The sequence below is a fragment of the Tauraco erythrolophus genome, chromosome 3, assembly GCF_009769465.1.
Source record: "Tauraco erythrolophus isolate bTauEry1 chromosome 3, bTauEry1.pri, whole genome shotgun sequence".
NCBI classification, from domain to species: domain Eukaryota; kingdom Metazoa; phylum Chordata; class Aves; order Musophagiformes; family Musophagidae; genus Tauraco; species Tauraco erythrolophus.
The window spans coordinates 56,075,876-56,093,958 of NC_141467.1; the positions used below are offsets into that span (position 1 = coordinate 56,075,876).

General features: G+C 35.5%; 1 protein-coding gene across 1 annotated transcript in view; it reads right to left on the reverse strand.

Moving 5' to 3' along the window:
• Positions 1-1,445: 1,445 nt before the first annotated feature.
• Positions 1,446-18,083, reverse strand: part of B4GALT6 (beta-1,4-galactosyltransferase 6) — a 33,588-nt gene continuing 16,950 nt past the window's right edge. The window contains 10 exon segments of the mRNA XM_086609250.1: positions 1,446-1,593; positions 3,648-3,749; positions 4,734-4,773; positions 4,776-4,855; positions 6,662-6,849; positions 7,947-8,063; positions 8,580-8,704; positions 15,538-15,586; positions 15,588-15,652; positions 16,036-16,152. Of these exon segments, the coding sequence (XP_086465376.1) occupies positions 1,446-1,593; positions 3,648-3,749; positions 4,734-4,773; positions 4,776-4,855; positions 6,662-6,849; positions 7,947-8,063; positions 8,580-8,704; positions 15,538-15,586; positions 15,588-15,652; positions 16,036-16,152 (1,031 nt within the window).

Genomic DNA, 18,083 nt, shown 5'->3' on the forward strand with positions numbered 1-18,083 from the left:
TTTAGGTAGCATAACATTACAAGCAAATAAAAATAAGAGGATAAGTTTTTCATTAAAAGCCAAGGAAAGAGGCTAGTTACTCATACATACAACACCACAAAAATAGAGAAACAGACAGGAACCAATCCTTAGTGGGACTGCATAACCTCAATCTCATTGAAAGTCATCGACTTGAGGATACTTAGTGCATCATAGAAGCACTCAGCACTCTACCAGAATAGTCCCTTAAATAGCTATATTGATTAATATATTATGAGTGGAATTTTAAAAAGCACTTGGGATTGGCCTGCTTTCAGTTCGGCTTATGCAATCATCACCACCAGCAGCAACAGTTGACCAACACCTTGGTTCTGAAAATTCCACACTACAAGCATTAGAACTATTAGAACTATGTTTACTATTTTCTTAAAAACCTAACTTCAATATTCTTCCAATGAAGACACATTTTTGGCTCTTCTGATTTTGGAGGAATAAAAGTGCTGTTTACTAGGATTAAAAAAAAAAAAAAATACCAAAATACTGTACGCACCCAGACACATTGTTTTAGGCATTAAAATCCCTGACATTGACACGAGTGGCACACTTGGAAAGTTAAGAGTTCCTGTAGATCATAATACGCAACAACTGCAAGATTTTTCTGTAATACACATGCAATATGCATATAAATAGGATTTAGATGGCAGGCAGGGTATCATACAATTTTGCTGGCAATAAATAAAATTAAAAGCTTTCTTTCTAGCAAGTTCATATACGAAATTGATTTTTCTATATAGATATGCAGGAGGCCTAGAGCTCAAAACTAGTATAACAGTTTACAGTCTAGCTGGCCAACAATTAATATTCCTTCATTTCACATAAGGTATAACCTTTTTTTAAGCATACTTACATTTTACACTTGTTCTTTCATGCTAATAAAAAACATTCCTATAGAATTCAAATGAGAAAACACTCAAATACATACTGAAGCATAAAATATTGAGCAATTTAAAAGCAATGTACACACATTAATTTACATCACGTATTTACAAAACACATTTTAAAAAGAAACAAAAGCATTCATTTAAATACGAGGGGGGGTGATTTAGTATAAAAAGATTCCTGGAAGAAAAGGCCTCTATCCCTACTTCCAGAGAAGCTACAAGTCTGTTTTCCACAGTTTATTTAGTTGAGCGGTTAAAATAGAGAACATGAAGAATGAAGGCTTGAACAGTAGTCTCATGCTGTAAACATCTGAGTGGTAGCTGCTGGCTTTTCTTTCAGAACAAAATGCATGGTACATACAATCACTTTGCTTCTCATCCCAAATATGCATCATCAAATGGTGAAAAATCTCTAATTCTAAGCTGCTGTTTGTTGGTTTGGTTCTGTTTTGCTTTACAGTGTCTATTAGTAGCTTCCAGTGTTAAAAGTTCGTTGTGGTAGAGTAGCTTGTCATTCCACTTCCATCAATAGTCTCTAACAGGAGCAAGTTCTGGTATGAGATTAACGGTTATATTTTTATACAATCTACTGACAAGTATTTTAGGAGTATATATTAAATTGTTCAACCCATCGATATACTGGCGTTCTCTGGAATACCTCAGAAGTTTATATCTGCAGGGGGAGTTTGAAGAAGAAAACATGAGAAAGATTTGTAAGAAACAATTCAATTGATGTTCAACATGATGTTGCAACAGTCATTTCGAAATATGCTTTAAATTCTGGAACTACCTCTCAGTCCTTTGAAATTACCAAATTACCTACCTAAGCTTTAAAAGCAAGTCGCCTTCTGTTTTTTAATACACTTAGATTTTACCTTCACATATACAAGTTAACATTAAGACTAAATAACAGACAAGGCATTTAATACGTATACTTTTTATGGTACCAAACTAAACTGATTTTTAAAGAACATTAAATTTCTTCATGTTCTTTTGCTATAAAACTCAACTATGGAGCTCAGAGAAGATTTAGGATCCTTCACTGTTCATCATTATACATTTAAATGTCTGAAGAGTTTTTAATTTCATTCTTGAGACTCCTATATTTGCAAACATTTAAATTTGAGGTGATTAAAAAAACAGTTCCTCTCCCTCAGACTACTGACATATACATTTTAGTTTCATATCATGTATTTAGAATCATAGAATGGTTAGGGTTGGAAGGGACCTCAAAGATCATCTAGTTCCAAATCCCTGCTGCAGGCAGGGAAACCCTCCACTACACCAGGTTGCTCAACACCTCATCCAACCTGGCCTTGAACACTTCCACGGATAGGGCACCCCCAACTCCTCTGGGCAATCTGGTCCAGTACCTCACCACCCTCAGAGTCAAGAATTTCTTCCTTATCTCTAATCGAAATCTACCCTCTTTCAGTTTAAAGCCATTGCCCCTTGTCCTGTCACTACACACCCTTGTAAAAAGCCTCTCTCCAGTTTTCTTGCAGGCCCCCTTTAAGCACTGGAAGGCTGCTAGACAGTCTCCCTGGAGCCTTCTCTTCTCCAGGCTGAACAACCCCAACTCTCTCAGCCTGTCTTCATAGGAGAGGTGCTTCAGCCCTCTGATGATCTTTATGGCCCTCCTCTGGACACGCTCTAGCAGCTCCATGTCCTCCTTATGTTGGGAGCCCCAGAGCTGAATGCAGTACTGTGGGTGGGTTCTCAAGATAGCAGAGAAGAGGGGCAGAATCATCTCCCTCGACCTGTTGGACACACTTCTTTTGAAGTAGCCCAGGATATGGCTGGCTTTCTGGGCTGCAAGAGCACATTGCTAGTTCATGTTGAGTTTCTCATCCATCAACACCCTCAAGTCCTTCTCCTCAGGGCTGTTCTCAATCCCTTCTCTGCTCAGCCTGTACTTGTGCTTCAGATTGCCCTGATCTGTGTGCCAGGACCTTGCACTTGGCCTTGTTGAACTTCATGATATTTACTCACATCTACTGTACATGTCTATTTAAAAATTATGAATAAGTCTGGAAACATTTATTTTCTGCAAGAGACACTCATTGTTAGCAGAATTGAGCAGTATTTCTAGTTATCTGAAAACAATACCCATAAACTCTTTATTTTGCATTTCACATTCTAATTTTTGTGTGTAGCTCATCTGCTGCATTCTGGCCGCTATTTCAATCTGGGGCAGCCATAACCTATTGATCAGTTAAAGTGTTTTGCATTTTTGTAGCAAAAGAAAGGAATCCCAAAAGAAAAATTTCATGTCAATGTACACGGGAAATGAGAAGACCAATATCTCAGAAAAGAATGAAATATGATGGGAGAAACCAATCCTTGAGGAGTTTTAAAGTCTGTTTTCACGTAGGAGTCATATCCCCTAGCTGTACTGTTTCTTTTTGCCAAATATCCAAATTAACCAACTAAGGGAGCTCTGCCAGCACCAATGCCCAAACTATGAAGGAACAACAACCTTCTGGAGCAAAAATTATGATGATAAGGTCTTTTAACACAAGAACTCAATCTCTCTCATGGTTAAATAAAAAAATATCTGAACACCAAGCATAATGTGTTTAAGAAAATACAAAGTTTAACACTAAAGAGAGAGCAACACTGATAAGCACTGACTGCTTATTTGCATACATGGAAGATTTGTATGCGTGTAAGAAAAATTTTTACATTTTTAGCTCTAGTATTTGAAGAGTTCTCGTTTTTTCTTACCGTCCTAAAAACTGGACTTCACCTCTGTGATGATGAGGAATGGATTTGTACTTCCCTAAATCTCCCTCTGGTCTTGTTACATTGTATCCAGCATAGTGAACTCTGCAGTATAATACATAAACGTTTGTATGAGGAGTATTAAAAAGATGTTTTTACAAATTATAGCAAAAGTGAAAAATACACACCAAATCTTTTAAAGCTAAGTCTTTGCATTCACTGACTCTCTCCCTAAAAAACTTAAAACGCTCCTAACCCAACAACTACAAAAGCTGGCAAAACCAATAATTATATCATAGAATCATACAATGGTTTAGGTTGGAACGGACCTTAAAGATCATCTAGTTCCAACACTCCTGCCATGGGCAGGGACACCTTCTAGTAGAAAAGGTTGCTCAAAGCCTCATCCAAGAAAGTGTGAAATAATAATCATTTCATATTTACTATTTCCTACTTTGTTCTTAAAGCACAACTGCATAAAGCTATGAAAATAGTAAGGAAAAGAATAAAAACATACAAATTCTTCCTTTAAAAATCTCTCTTTATATAGAAACTCAAGTAGACACATTGTTTCAACAGCTCAACTGGAACATTTACACTGCTTACTCTGTGCAGTAATTCAGTGAGTATTGTTGTCCATTGACTCCATTAACCTCTTTCTCAAACACTGCTCCTAAGATATGAAAGATACTTAAACTCATGCTTACTCTACATGTCTGTGGGATGGTATTCCATAATACTAGCAGCGAGAGAGATGTAAAATAAAATCAAAAAGCAACACAGAAGACTAGAAAGAACGAGACTAATATGCTTAATACTGCTATCTGTTATTATATTTGTTTTCTTGTTACAAGACTTCTCTCTTAAAGCCTGTTAACTGTCCCAGGCCAAGAAAAAAACATCAACCTACCCCTTCAAATGGTATGTTCTGATATTTCTAAAGTGAACTCTTTAGAAATGTTAGAATTTGCTCATTTGAAATTAAAAAAAAAAAAAAAAGAGATAATAACTGACAGAAAAAACACTTAATTGCTCCCAAAGGAGGGATACCACAGAACACAAGAAAGACTCAGGCACTGGAACACTCACCTGTTCCAAAGATCATCATCTTCTCCACCCCATCCCCAAAGGCATTTGGAAAACCATTGATCTTCTTGAATTGTTCCACTGTCAGGCCACTTACACCACCGAAGAACTCATTGTATGGAAGACTGAAAACAAAAGACAAATTCTGTATTATTAGCTGAACTTAGATAGGTAGCCCTCTCTTTGAACAATACCTTTCAAAAAAAAAAAGCCCCACAAAAACAAAACCAAAAAGAATCCCAAACTAACAACATGAACAGATGCTGAACGTATTCACTAGGAAAATTGTTTCACAGATTGCTGGCATTAAGTAACACATACAGAAGTTGAATGAAATTTTGCAGTAGTGTCTGATTTACATAAAAGGTACTCTTAAACCGTAACTCAAATTCGTATCACCGCATGGAACAAAATCCTATCTTGTGTCTCAGATGGCTGATTTAGACCCATAGCTGAAGCGTTACATGAAGCCCTCAAACTATTGTATTTTGACACTGTTCAACCTCTCTTTAATCAACAGAAAAAATGGTAAATCAGTAATGCATCAATTCAGTAATTTTAATTCATACTATATTCCACAGAACTGTTAAAACTTGAGAGGAACAGTTTAACATTACATATTCAACCACAGTGAAATACATACTTATTCAAAAAAACATTTTCCGTTTTAGAAGCTAATCTTCTGAATCAAAAGTATGGTATAGTTTTTTTTGCCAGTAAGTAATTACTACACATTATTAAGTAATAAGCAGATTGCCAACAAAACAACCACTATAGCGATATTACATAACATACTATGCCCAGGCAATGTGATTTCCAGTTCTCAAAACATTTTGACAATTAAAAACAAATAAAAATATTTAAGTATGTAGATTTACTTCCATCACTATGGACTTGCATCCTTACCCAGAAGCTGCTACAGTAAGTGTGTTTCTCTTTCAGAAACAGCACAAAATTTTATCAAATAAAAGTAATCAAACATATTTCTCAGGAGACGCTTCCAAATCTGGAACCTTCAAGGAGTTAGGACTATCTATGAAAAGATTTACCATTACTTAGGACACAATTACCACACTGAAGGACAAACAACTCCAGAATGCAAGGGGGAAGAAAAAGAAAGAAACAGTCACGTAATTTCTGATCTCTGTGGAAACACAGGATTCGACCAAATCTTAATAGCTTTTGGGGAAGGTTGTTACTATAGATTCCTTCCAACATTTAACTGAAATAACAGGTGTTATAAAAATAACAAAAAAAAAAACAAACACCAACCCAAACATCCCCCTACATACATGTAGCAAGCAATAAGCTACGGCTTTATGTGAAGTGAGGAAAAGTGTCATGAGACAGCAGAGCTAAAAAGCACATGAAACAGAAACAGAAATGGCAGAAGAAAAGGAGGTAACAAAACGGCAGGACCCACTGCATTCATCAAATGTCAACAGACTGAATACAGGATACAAAATGGTCTAGCAGTAGGAAAATCTTCTGTTTAAAAAGCAGTACAAAGCAGAAATAAACAGTACATTTATGGGAAAATTAAGAAAGACATTTTTCCTGTGGTATTTTGCTGCAGATTATCTGCTTATCTTAAAGGCTTACGTAGCCAGGAAAGATTTCCGATAAGCAAGGTAAACTTCCCCCCCTTGACACATATTGGTTTTTTTTTTTTAAAAAAAAAAAAGTCAACCTCACTGCAACAAGTTCAACACTGAAAATTATAAACAGTATCTTCAAATTAGCAACATATCAAATGTAGACACTAAATTTAAATCTTCCTTTTAATAACTAGATATTCAATTATGTAAATAGCATGGTAAGAGACTGTTTTATTGGTTTCACCTACTGTATATACTGTTGCAAAATTCATACGCACTTTAAGAATGTTTCTGGGTCTTTAAGAAACAACATGAATAAAGCTAGTTACTTACATGTACATGTATTTGTCCAGCTTTGCGGCAAAATGGCGTGGCATTTCTCCACAGCCATAATAATTTCGGTCATTTTCAGGTAAGTGATCCACATCGTGAAATATTATGCAGTCCCAGACAGCATCCTTCATAGCCTCTTTGAAGCCAACGTTAAAGAGCATTGCACGATTAAAAGGTTGCGTACCTGTCTTCAAACAGAAAACGAAGAAGACATTGTAAGAATCAAGAAGAAAGAGACAAAATTTCAATACTAGGAGAAACACATCCTCTACCACATCAAAAAAAAAAAAAAGCAGCATCGACAGACGCTTGTTATTCCTCTAGCTAAGCAGAGCAATAGCTCTGGCTTAGCACTAACTACATCAACTGTATTTCATGATTTAAAAGTCAAGATGTTCTCTCCTCTTACAGAAAACTTAACAGCACTAGCAACTTATAGCACTACTAACTCTGAAGTTTCAAAATATAGGTGATTTGGAGTAATACAGCATGACAATACAAGTTAAAGAAATACTGATACAAACTAAGAAAGAAACATTATGTTTTGTTTCTTGTTAAAACAGTCAAGCAGAGCAGAGGAGTATTTCAGTTGGAAGGGATCCACGACAATCATCTAGTCCAACTGCCTGACCAATTCAGGGCTGACCAAGTTAAAGCATGTTATTAAGGGCATTGTCCAAATGCCTCTTAATTAAACTAACACACTTGAGGCATCGACCAGCTCTTTAGGAAGCCTGTTCCAGTGTTTGACCACACTCTCTGTAAGGAAATGCTTCCTTCCTAATGTTCAGTTTGAAACTCCTCTGACACAGCTTTGAGTCATTCCCACGTGTCCTGTCACTGGATACCAGGGAGAAGAGATCAGCACCTTTCCTTCCAGTTACCCTCCTCAGGAAGCTGCAGAGAGCAACTTGCTAATGGTGCATTCAACTCCTACATCCTGATCATTGATAAATATACTGAACAGAGCTGGCCCTAGAATCAAGCCCTGAGGAACAGCACTGGTGACTGCTCACTAGCCAGATATATCCCCATTCTTCTGTCCTAGAAAACCTACAGAGACAATAGATCCAAAGAGGCCACGATATCACCTACAAAATATCAGTCCATGTTTGAAGAAAATCAACATGTATCTGGCCACTGCTGGGCAACAGAGCTGACCTTTCCTTTTTCATCAGCAGAGTAACAATTTTTAAATTCTGGATTCATCCAAATCTTGATAAGAATATCAAACGTCCTTTAGTAAGTAATCTTGAGGAGTCACTCTTCAAGTAAATGCTCTTACCTGTTCAACAACATAGAAGGCAAATTCCAGCCGCTGCTTCTGCAGCATAGGTATCAGATGACGGAAAAAAATTGGAAGATGCTCATGGCGATTTCGAAAAGGAATAAGGATTGCCACCTTCAAAAAATGATATATATATATATTACGCTATTATATTAGCATTTTTTAATTTTAATGTTTCAATACAGATCAAGTTTCCCATAGCTTATACAGGCTTTTCAACTTTTACATTTAAATTGGCTCAGTGTTTTACACTTTCATTTCTGCTACAAAAGCATACTCAAATTTTGCTCAAACAATTAAAAAAAGAAAAAAATTCTGAGTAAAATATAAGATTTTCTTTTTATGTTCACTTGTTTCTAATTATACATTAAGCAACATGCACGTATGACAAGTTTGCATCCATATAATAAAATGTTTAGCAACAATAGTTACTGAACCTTTAGAAGTTCTTGACAATCCATTTCAAGCTCTTCTTCAAGCCTTAGTCTCTTCTTGAGAACAGATAGCATAATACATATACTATAACATACCATATATTACATAAAATGTTTAGCAGTAAAAGACAGAGTTTGCAGCGGTAAAGTCTTCTCATACACCAAGAGGAAAAAAGACAGAAAAGCAGCATCTTACCTTCCATCGTGGCTTACAGTCTTTTGGTTTCCAGTGTCCTCCTGGATGAATGTCTAAATCTTTTGAAAACAGTTGCTGAATTTCATCAAAACTAATTTCACTCATATTGACATCGATAAGGCCTCCTAAATAGAGGAGCAAAATTTTATTTATTCATTTCAATTAAGACAACAGATCTAATACTACAAGGTATATCATAGACAAATAGCATCACAAATTTGTAGTTACACTACCTGTAGATAAAAAAGAAACAATTTATACTATCCTCTCAATATTCAGTTTTTACAGAATGAATTTCAGTATTTCCCAATATAAACATTCCTTCAACAAATCCTATAAGCAAAATACTCATTTCAGAGGACACAGAACAAGCAACGTAATTTAAATTCTGTACCTATTCCAGAAAAGTAGTGTCACCTTTCAAGTACCACTGTTAACAATTCCACACCATCTGCACTACTGAACTGATACTCAAATTCTAAGTATCTTCCTACTTGCACTTCCACGAAAAAAAAAAAGAAAATGCATCATCACTACACTCAAACTTCCTTAATTTAAATTCTAGATAATTATATGCATTTCATGTAGAGCCTTCATCCACTAATTCACCGCTGTTTGATCAAATCAATTTATAGCAAGCAACTGGATTTGAGAATTACCACTGACAGAACTAATTAGCCCAGTGGGAAAAGCATTCGCAAATGGCTACTGATGAAGAGTGGAATCCAGTAAGATACTGAATAAAGACCACAACAGGGTAGAAAAAAAAAAAACAACAGGTTAATACTTCTTATGAGAAAGTATTTACACTTAGTTGATAGCTAAAAGTTGCCAGTCACTAGCATATGCAGGTGTATAAATTTCAAAACTGGAAATAATGATTCACAGTGAATATCCTTAAAAGTAGGAGTAGGAGGAATCAAGAAAATCTGGGGAGAAAAGTAGAGTAACACTCATTAATCAGAAGCTCAAGCTGTTCTTCAGCAACTACTACACTAGATCATCAAAAATCTTGCAATAACTATCTGACAGACACCATAAAATATTTTACTTATTTTTGTCTAAAATTTAAGTCTTTTGGTGAGGGTTGGAATTTTAAAGTCAATCAAAGAAATCACTCCCGTTTTCTCCCCTTTGCTCATACCCAAAAGATTCTATCTGTGGCCAAAAGATGGCTTCACTGAATTGACTAGCTATCTTAATCTTTGTGAAAGACTGAAATTTTTAGAGCATACTAGGAATAACTATTGTTTTCAGAAGAAGGTAGAGATACTGCAAGAGCTATTTTAGTTTTGGATACGATTAAATGTATATCTACTCGTAAACTTCTACTTGTAGAAGGTAACTTAAAAAAAGGGAAACTGAAAAAAAAAGGATCAGGAAAGCACAATAAGGAGAAGATCTTTTAAGAGCAGATTTAAACAAACCCACATTTATTTATTTAAGATGAAAACCAAATCTGGCAGTTGCTGAAAAAAGACTGTATAAATATACACCAGAACAAGCTAATCCTACAGAGCTTTCAATAAAAATAAAAAATTATTTAAGAAATAGCTTAGATTATCATTATGGTTGTATCTTAAACTCTTCAATAATCTGAAAAAGAAATCTTACAAAAAGTAGAAAAAAGGACAATCAACAAGGGACCAGTATATAGAGTATAAACATGTACAAATTAAATTTTTAACAAAATAAATAAATCACTAAATCAATTTCAACTACCAAGAAACAGAGAAGCAACAAGAAGCTTTCAGTTTATTTATAGAATAATAGGAAAATAAAGATAAAGGTCAATTACTACATCAGAAAAGGAAGCAAACAACACATGATGCAACCTGGACTCAGGTGCCTTAGTCTCCTGAAAAAAGTTTAGATGAGATCAGATGCTGACAGCATTTAAATTAAAAAATAAAATTAAAAAAAAAAAAAAGAGGAATGATGAAACAGTATTTATAAGAGGCAGGTGCTTCTAACTTGATGTGACATGATGAAATTGCCTCCAGACTGTTTAAAAAGTAACTAGAGTAAACCCTGAAATATTGGTACTATCAAAAGTACATAGAAGTTGGGTGAATAGAAGTCAGCAGTATTTCCCTGTCATTGGTGGGGAACAGAAGGCGGCATCTCAGTAAACATCTGGGCTTAGTGTTCATTACTTGCATTACTGTTTAGCATGCTGCAACAAAACATATTTATATAACCCGTAAAAAAAAAGAAAGCTGAAGAAGCGGAAAGCATTTTGAAGAACAGAATGAGAAAACAAAGTAATTTCAACAAATCAGATTCAAACTGAAATCAGTAGAGTGAAATTAATTTAAAAAAAAAAAGTATGGATTGTTACTGAAGGAGAAATGAAGCATACACACACAAAAAAGGAAATAACCTGGCTATGCTGCAGTATGCAGAGATATTTTGATGGTTTATAATGGATTATCTATTAATATAAGACAATAAACTGTAATGAAATTGCATAAAACCAGCAAATCTCACTCTGGAATACATTAACCGCTGTTATATGAAGACAGAGGAGTAATTACTAGTTTGATTCATAAGCATGGTTTTGTCAGTTATGATGCTTCAAAAAGGAATCAACCAGGAAAAGTCTACAGCACAAAAAATCAGGAATGACAAAAGCGTTAGAAACTACGTAGCCTAGAAAGGCTGAAAATACTGGTTATCTACAAAGGAAGAGACTGACAAAACCATTATCTTTGCCAAGACGAATGATTTGGTACACAGATGGTAACCAACTTTTTTTACAAGCATCAAGAACAGCAAGGAGAATTCAGACTAACTTGCATGAGGAGGGGGTAAACAAAACAAAACAAAAAAAATCTTAACTATCAGTTGATGGAATACTAGAATCTAACTACTTCCGGAGACAGAAGAACTTCCTCCACTGATGACGTTTATTTTTTAAAAAATACAAAATAGATTTTTCTAGTGTCCGGTTTTAAAAAAGTTTAGGTATATTCAACGCCAGCGTACTGAGGTGATACAGCTCATTAAGAGTCAGTTCTTAAACAAACATGAAGTAACTTGAGCACACTGCTTAAAAATTCTTAACACAAGGGTTTATTTCCTATAACTGAAAAAGTCGATCTTCTTTCCATTACCCTCTCGAATCAGTATTATAGTTATGCTGAGGGAAGATTCGTTCGTACCGCTTCTATCTTGAAGTAGAGGTGTCTTGCTTACGAACTAGCACAGCAGTGCTCGACCAGTGGGTTATAACCTGAAAGACTGAGTCACATACAAAAGGCACTGGCAGGCAATGGGCAACTCGATGTAAGAAAGAGTAGTTGACTTCTATTAATAACCTTAGGCTATCGAGCAGGCCAAACATACATGATCCAAGAAGCTTTCTTCCCTGGCTATCTCAGGACCACCTACAACATTTCACTGCATTAAATAATCTTCAGAGAAGCTTTAATTCGATTATAATTAAATAACCAGATGGCAATTTAAAAGGTATACATAAAAACCAAAGAGCGGAGATATATCGCGTTGCTGAACAGTAACTTATCCAGTGAATTCTTTTCTATTAAAATTATTACTTCTGTACTAAATTAAGCAGGACAGAATAACAACAAAGAGATTATTGACAACAAAGGAAGCAGCAATAAGGAGACCTATAGACAAATTCTGGTAGAATTACATAGAGCCTATGAGGTGACAGCAAGGATGGCAGAGTAGCATGCATCCCTACTCTGGCAATTCTAAACACCTGTCAGTGCAAACTAATCTGCTTCAATGATTTAAGATAACATGACATAAGTCGGCTGACCTACTAAGGTACCTTAGTAACCTTCTGACTTGCCTCATCCCTCCACATCCTGGACAGCAGACTGATGCAGAAGTAGAACAGGTAGTTCAAAACCGTATTGGCTTCTGCTAACTAATCTGGAAGAATTCACTGTCAGATCCCTTGAAAGTTTCATTAAAAAATACTAATTTATATGAATTTTTGAAGTAGCACAATCATCATTCTTGTTTCCTCTGGTTATCCAGAGCTGACATTGTCCAAACCTTTTATTTGTTTCCCAAAGTAGCTAAAATATCTACTATTGGAATAATTTGGTTTTATTTGCTTACATGTGCAATATCATAGAAAAGAACATCTACATGATTTTGAAAGTCAAACCCTATTTCTGGAAGGGAAGTTTCTGGAAGGGAAGTTTCTGGGAAGGAATTACTGGAAGGGAAGTTCTGGAAGGGAAGTTTCTGAAGGGAAGGAGACTGAATAAGGATATAATCACAGTGTGGCTAATTGCTACTTGGCTTAGACAGTTTTCTACATGATTTATGTTCACAAGCAACGGCCACTGATTTATACTTTGGCTCTATGTCTGTATGTTTACAATGTAAGAGATGAAGTTTAGAATTTGGAGGTATTGAAAGAAACCAGATACAGCACTGTTACTGTGTACTCCCTGGATAAACTTCTCTGTTGAGATCAAAAAATGTGATATAATGGAATCTAGAATTAGTCTAATTGAAATCTACTATTTTTCTTTAAGAAAAAACGATCAGCAATTCAATTTGGCTGTCAGCAACATTGTTGGTATGATAGGGATGTGAACTGCTCTGTTAAATACTTAGTTACTCGCTTAAGCTGAATGACCATCGCACAGCTTAGTCAGGTGTTAGCCTAAAAGACAAGAGGTTAGAATTCTGGAAAGGTGTCACAAATACCTTCAGAAACTATTTCAAAAATTTTCTTTCTTACAAATCAGTAGTTTACTTGTTGATTTTAATATAGCAAGTAAATAAACACATAGCATAACAGATACTGCCAGATACTAAAGAACATTCACTTCTAGTAACATATTTAACTTATTTAGACTCATTGATTCTGCTTCTCTAGATGGTACATTCTGATACCAAATGAGACATTTCAATTAACTAATTAGCTTTGAGATCTATACTAATTCTACTATTCGTTCTTCACTCAAAAATACTAAGTCAGTCTACAAACATTACTAGAACTGAAGTAACTCCATGGATTACTGACTCAAGTTATGATTTCTTCCAAATGCAGAGCACAAAAAAAACATTTATACTTAATTAACTCTTGCTTCCTACAGCAACTCTGATAATGTAACAATTCCTACCTTACAGAAAAAAGCTGAAAACTCAATAGCAGTTTCTAAGAAGGAGATCTGTTTTAGCCAAGGGACTGCAATTTTACAAAGGTTAAATACAAGAACTATCTCTAATAGCAAACAATCAGTGGTGAAGGTCAGGTAAAGCCGTCACCACCAGGTGTGATTTGGCCTCTTTCTTTTTGATGTTCAAACTGGTCTCCTACCTAACACTTTCTGGTCTTTAAGGATTGCTTTCTCTACAAGCCCGAGGAGAGCAAACACCACCCAAATTTTGTCTGAATCTGAAAAATGGCAAGTTTGCAGCAAAGGGGAATTCACGTCAAAATTTACTGTTCTTAATAAGAATTTTTAAGAATATTCCCAAACAACCTATACTTTGTCTACAGAAAGAGATAAAGTCATGTCAACAGCCCCTCAGCCACATTATTAAATCAGGTTAAGGACACTGAATTACATCAAGGAACTCTTCTAATCTCAGTTTGTGTAACTACTTTAATTGTGCAATACCTGCTTATAAAACCTCTGCATACACTGGGTACTGCTACTTAGGAAAGCTGTGGTATTACAGGTTTTATAAAAACCCAGAAAACCAAACCAGCAATGGTATCAAAGTACTCAACTTAGTTTCTTATCGTGACACTCCTCTGCAACTAAACACTTTCAAACAAAATAATTAGAACCTTAGATACTAGGATTAAGAGCAAAAAAGTTAGGGTTACCTCATTAAGTTCTATTTAATAGCTTGGGATCTTAAACATCCGGGTTTAAAAGTTTAATTCTAAAATTTCCTGAAGATCACAATTTCCACTTGTTATGTAAGTATTATAGAATCATAGAATGGTTACAGTTGGAAGGGACCTCAAAGATCATCTAGTTCCAACCGCACTGCCATGGGCAGGGAAACCCTCCACTACACCAGTTGCCCAAAGCCTCATCCACCTGGCCTGTGAACACTGCCAAGGAGGCACCTACAACTTCTCTGGGCAACCTGTTCCAGTACCTCACCACCCTCTGAGTGAAAAATTTCTTCCTTAGATCTAATCTAAATCTGCCATCTTTCAGTTTAAACCCGTTGCCCCTTGTCCTATCACTACACACCCTTGTAAAAAGTCCCTCTCCAGCTTTCCTGTAGGCCCCTTTAAGTACTGGAAAGCTGCTATAAGATCACCCCGGAGCCTTCTCTTCTCCAGGCTGAACAGCCCAACTCTCTCAGCCTGTTTTCATAGCAGAGGTGCTCCAGACCCTCGGATCATCTTCGTGGCCCTCCTCTGGACCCACTCCAGCAGCTCCATGTCCTTCTTATGTTGGGGGACTCCAGAGCTGTCATTATGACAGGGTTTTAGCACTTCCTTACCTCCATCAATTCTCACTTCACTACACCAATTTAGTTCAGTTTCCTATATATTGAGGTAACTGTGATGAGCTGATGAAGATTTGAGAACTAGTTTCTGCCTCATGAATGTCTGTATTAGGAATACCTTTTCCAAAAAGTAAATTTTTTAACTATTCCTCAAAATATGCAACTCTGAATGGGCACTTTTTATAAAGTTACAGTATTCCCACATATTCATAAACACATTTAGTATTTCATTTGTAGAAAGTGAAATGATTTGTAAATAAAATTTAAAACACATTAGGTGATCAGTAAAGAGGCCAAAAGCTTAGCAACACAATAGTTACAAGCAAAAATTCTGCTAAGCATTATTGTCCATTCTCAGATGTATTTTATTCATTTTTTTCTGCTATATATTTGGACCCATGTCAATTATGTTTTATGTTAAAATAATTGTAATTTTTTTAAGTACAATCCAATTGTACTAGATAAACATTAAGGTCAGTTTAAAACTTACTCAGGTAAGGTAGCTTCTCTGGGCAAGCCTGGTAAGGAGAGTAAGTGAAAGTTTTCTGGAAGATACATTGTTGTTTGAGCACCACAGTCACTAGAATTGTTTCCTTCAGGATAATCTTAAAAAGAGGAATTGATTTTTGTAAAAACCTATGTTATTCACTGAGTTTGTAACATATCATGCAGGTGAGAGTATTAACTTTGTAAGAAACAAATTCCTAGCAGCATGATTAAAAAACCAACCAAACAAAAAAAACCACAAAACATTTTACTGCACTAAAGAAACAATAATTAAATTAAGATGTCTCTGTTACAGCTATGACAAATATTTCCTACTAAAGTGAACTGATAAACAGTCACTATTTGGCTTTCACTCACAGAGAAGTAGGACTTGGCTCTAGGTTTTCATTATCAAGCCATGTCATTAAAGTTTGGGTTTGGTTTTTTTTTCCCATTCCATAAAGCTCTTTTAAAAATGTAATTAAATAAGAAATATTCTTACCTGTGCCATTCAGTGTAGTATTTTTGTTAGTGTACAATCTGATCATGTGTCCTATTGTTTTTACATTTTCTCTCAACATTATACCACGAGCTTGCACCATAAATAGATACGTGTTTGCTGATAAAACAAAAAGCAATTTTGAATTTGAATTAAAATAAGGTATTTCTAAATTATTCTAACACCCATTTATAAAATGTTCAATATTTGTTACTATGTCTGAATTCATGGCTAGTGAACATTAACCCTTTGAGATGAAGATCCACAAAAAGTGAAACCTAACAGCAACAAAACAAAAGAATAAAATGGATTCATAACCACAGGTCTACATAAAACCCCCAAATTATAAAATTTCAACACACACTTTATAAGACACTTTCATTTAACTTACAGAAAGCAACTGATAGTGCCAAGAAACAATTGAAATTACCAATAAAAACATTTTCATACGTAGATACATCCCTTATATATGCATCTACATATATATCACAGAAATACAGGACAAAAACCTGTAGAAAATCTTTTAGTCCCATAGAGTAGTTCCCCTTTCTACTCATTAGTTCACACAACTTTCAGTCAAAACGTACTTCTATTCATTCACTCCCAACAGCTGTTTTGTTATACAACTGCTACAAATCACTGCCAATCTCAAAGTATTAACGTTTGACAACTATACGTGAAATATTTATTATAGGCATCAAGGATGACTAAATCAACATTCTAAGTAATTAAGTGACTCACTAATAACAACAGGATGAAATATTCCCTTGTCCCAGCCTTGCACTCAAAGCCCCAAATCTGATCTCAAGACAATTCTTTGTCCTAAATAGAAGAGAGTAAGTAGGAAAAGAAGCTGCATTTATGTCTGAGTAAGCAAATGTCTATCCAGGACTCGAAGCTCAAAAAATAATGTAAAGGGAAGGACAAATTCTCTTTGCAGAACATTTTTTACTCTGGGTAGCGGAGAGGATCAAAGGTATCATCTGTCACTTCACCTATGTTAAACCCTCGTTTGTCTGGCAGATATTTGGCTCACTGTAACTAATAAGCACCCTAGCCAAAAAATGCTCTGAGTCTTTGGAGAAGAGAACTAAACATATCAGAAAAACAACAGATCAATCTTCATCTGTCCTAAAGACATTAAAGAAAATTAGAAAAATCATCTCAGGAACTCCACTTCGTCACATGACCCAGCACCAGCGGCACGACAAAAATCTTCAGATCAGTTGATATCTTCTTATAGCTCAAGACAAAGAGACTAGAGCTACAGAGAACTGCTTATAAGGGACTGGGGAATTTCCAGAGGAAAATAGGGTGACTAATTCCACCACATTAGCAAACAATACTACTGACACCCACAGAGATACAAATACAAACATAATCTTTTAAGGAATATTATTTGCAAACCCTGTAATGTTTTTGTTTTTAAAAGAACGAATAGAGGGGTTCTCCTGGCTTTCAGAGAACTCCTTATTGAAACAAGGAATATTATCACTTAAAAGACAGGCTCTGAACATGTCAGGCGCTATGCATGGCACATAATTCTCAAAACTCTTGGCCTGCATGATTAGCTGTTTTAATTAACAAGAGTTTACATGTGTGTAAAAGGTACTCAGCTGCTAGGATCCTGAAGTTATCTCAAGACCTCTCAGCCACTAAAACAGAAAACAAAACAAAACAAAAAACCTGCAACCTTGGCCTGATAACAGAGATAGGAAATCCAACAAGAATGATTCTTACTGGGATCCAAGACAACTGGATCCAAGACAACAGGTAACGTTTACATTTCTTTGCACAAAAACTTCTCAAAATTTTAACCCAATTCACTGTAAAGTGTGCAGCAATAGCTAAAACACTGTGTTAATCAACACTGTTTTGGTTGCAAATCCAAAGCATGTGTCTCCAGGGATCTAGGCTTAGATTTCTTTCCGATAGCCCATAAATCATTTCATTAGCTGCTTGTTTCTTCTTCATCATCAACACTTCTTCTATCTTTAAACTGTCTAAGAATGATATCACCTTTCTTAATGAAAGAGATTAGTGCTTTTTCC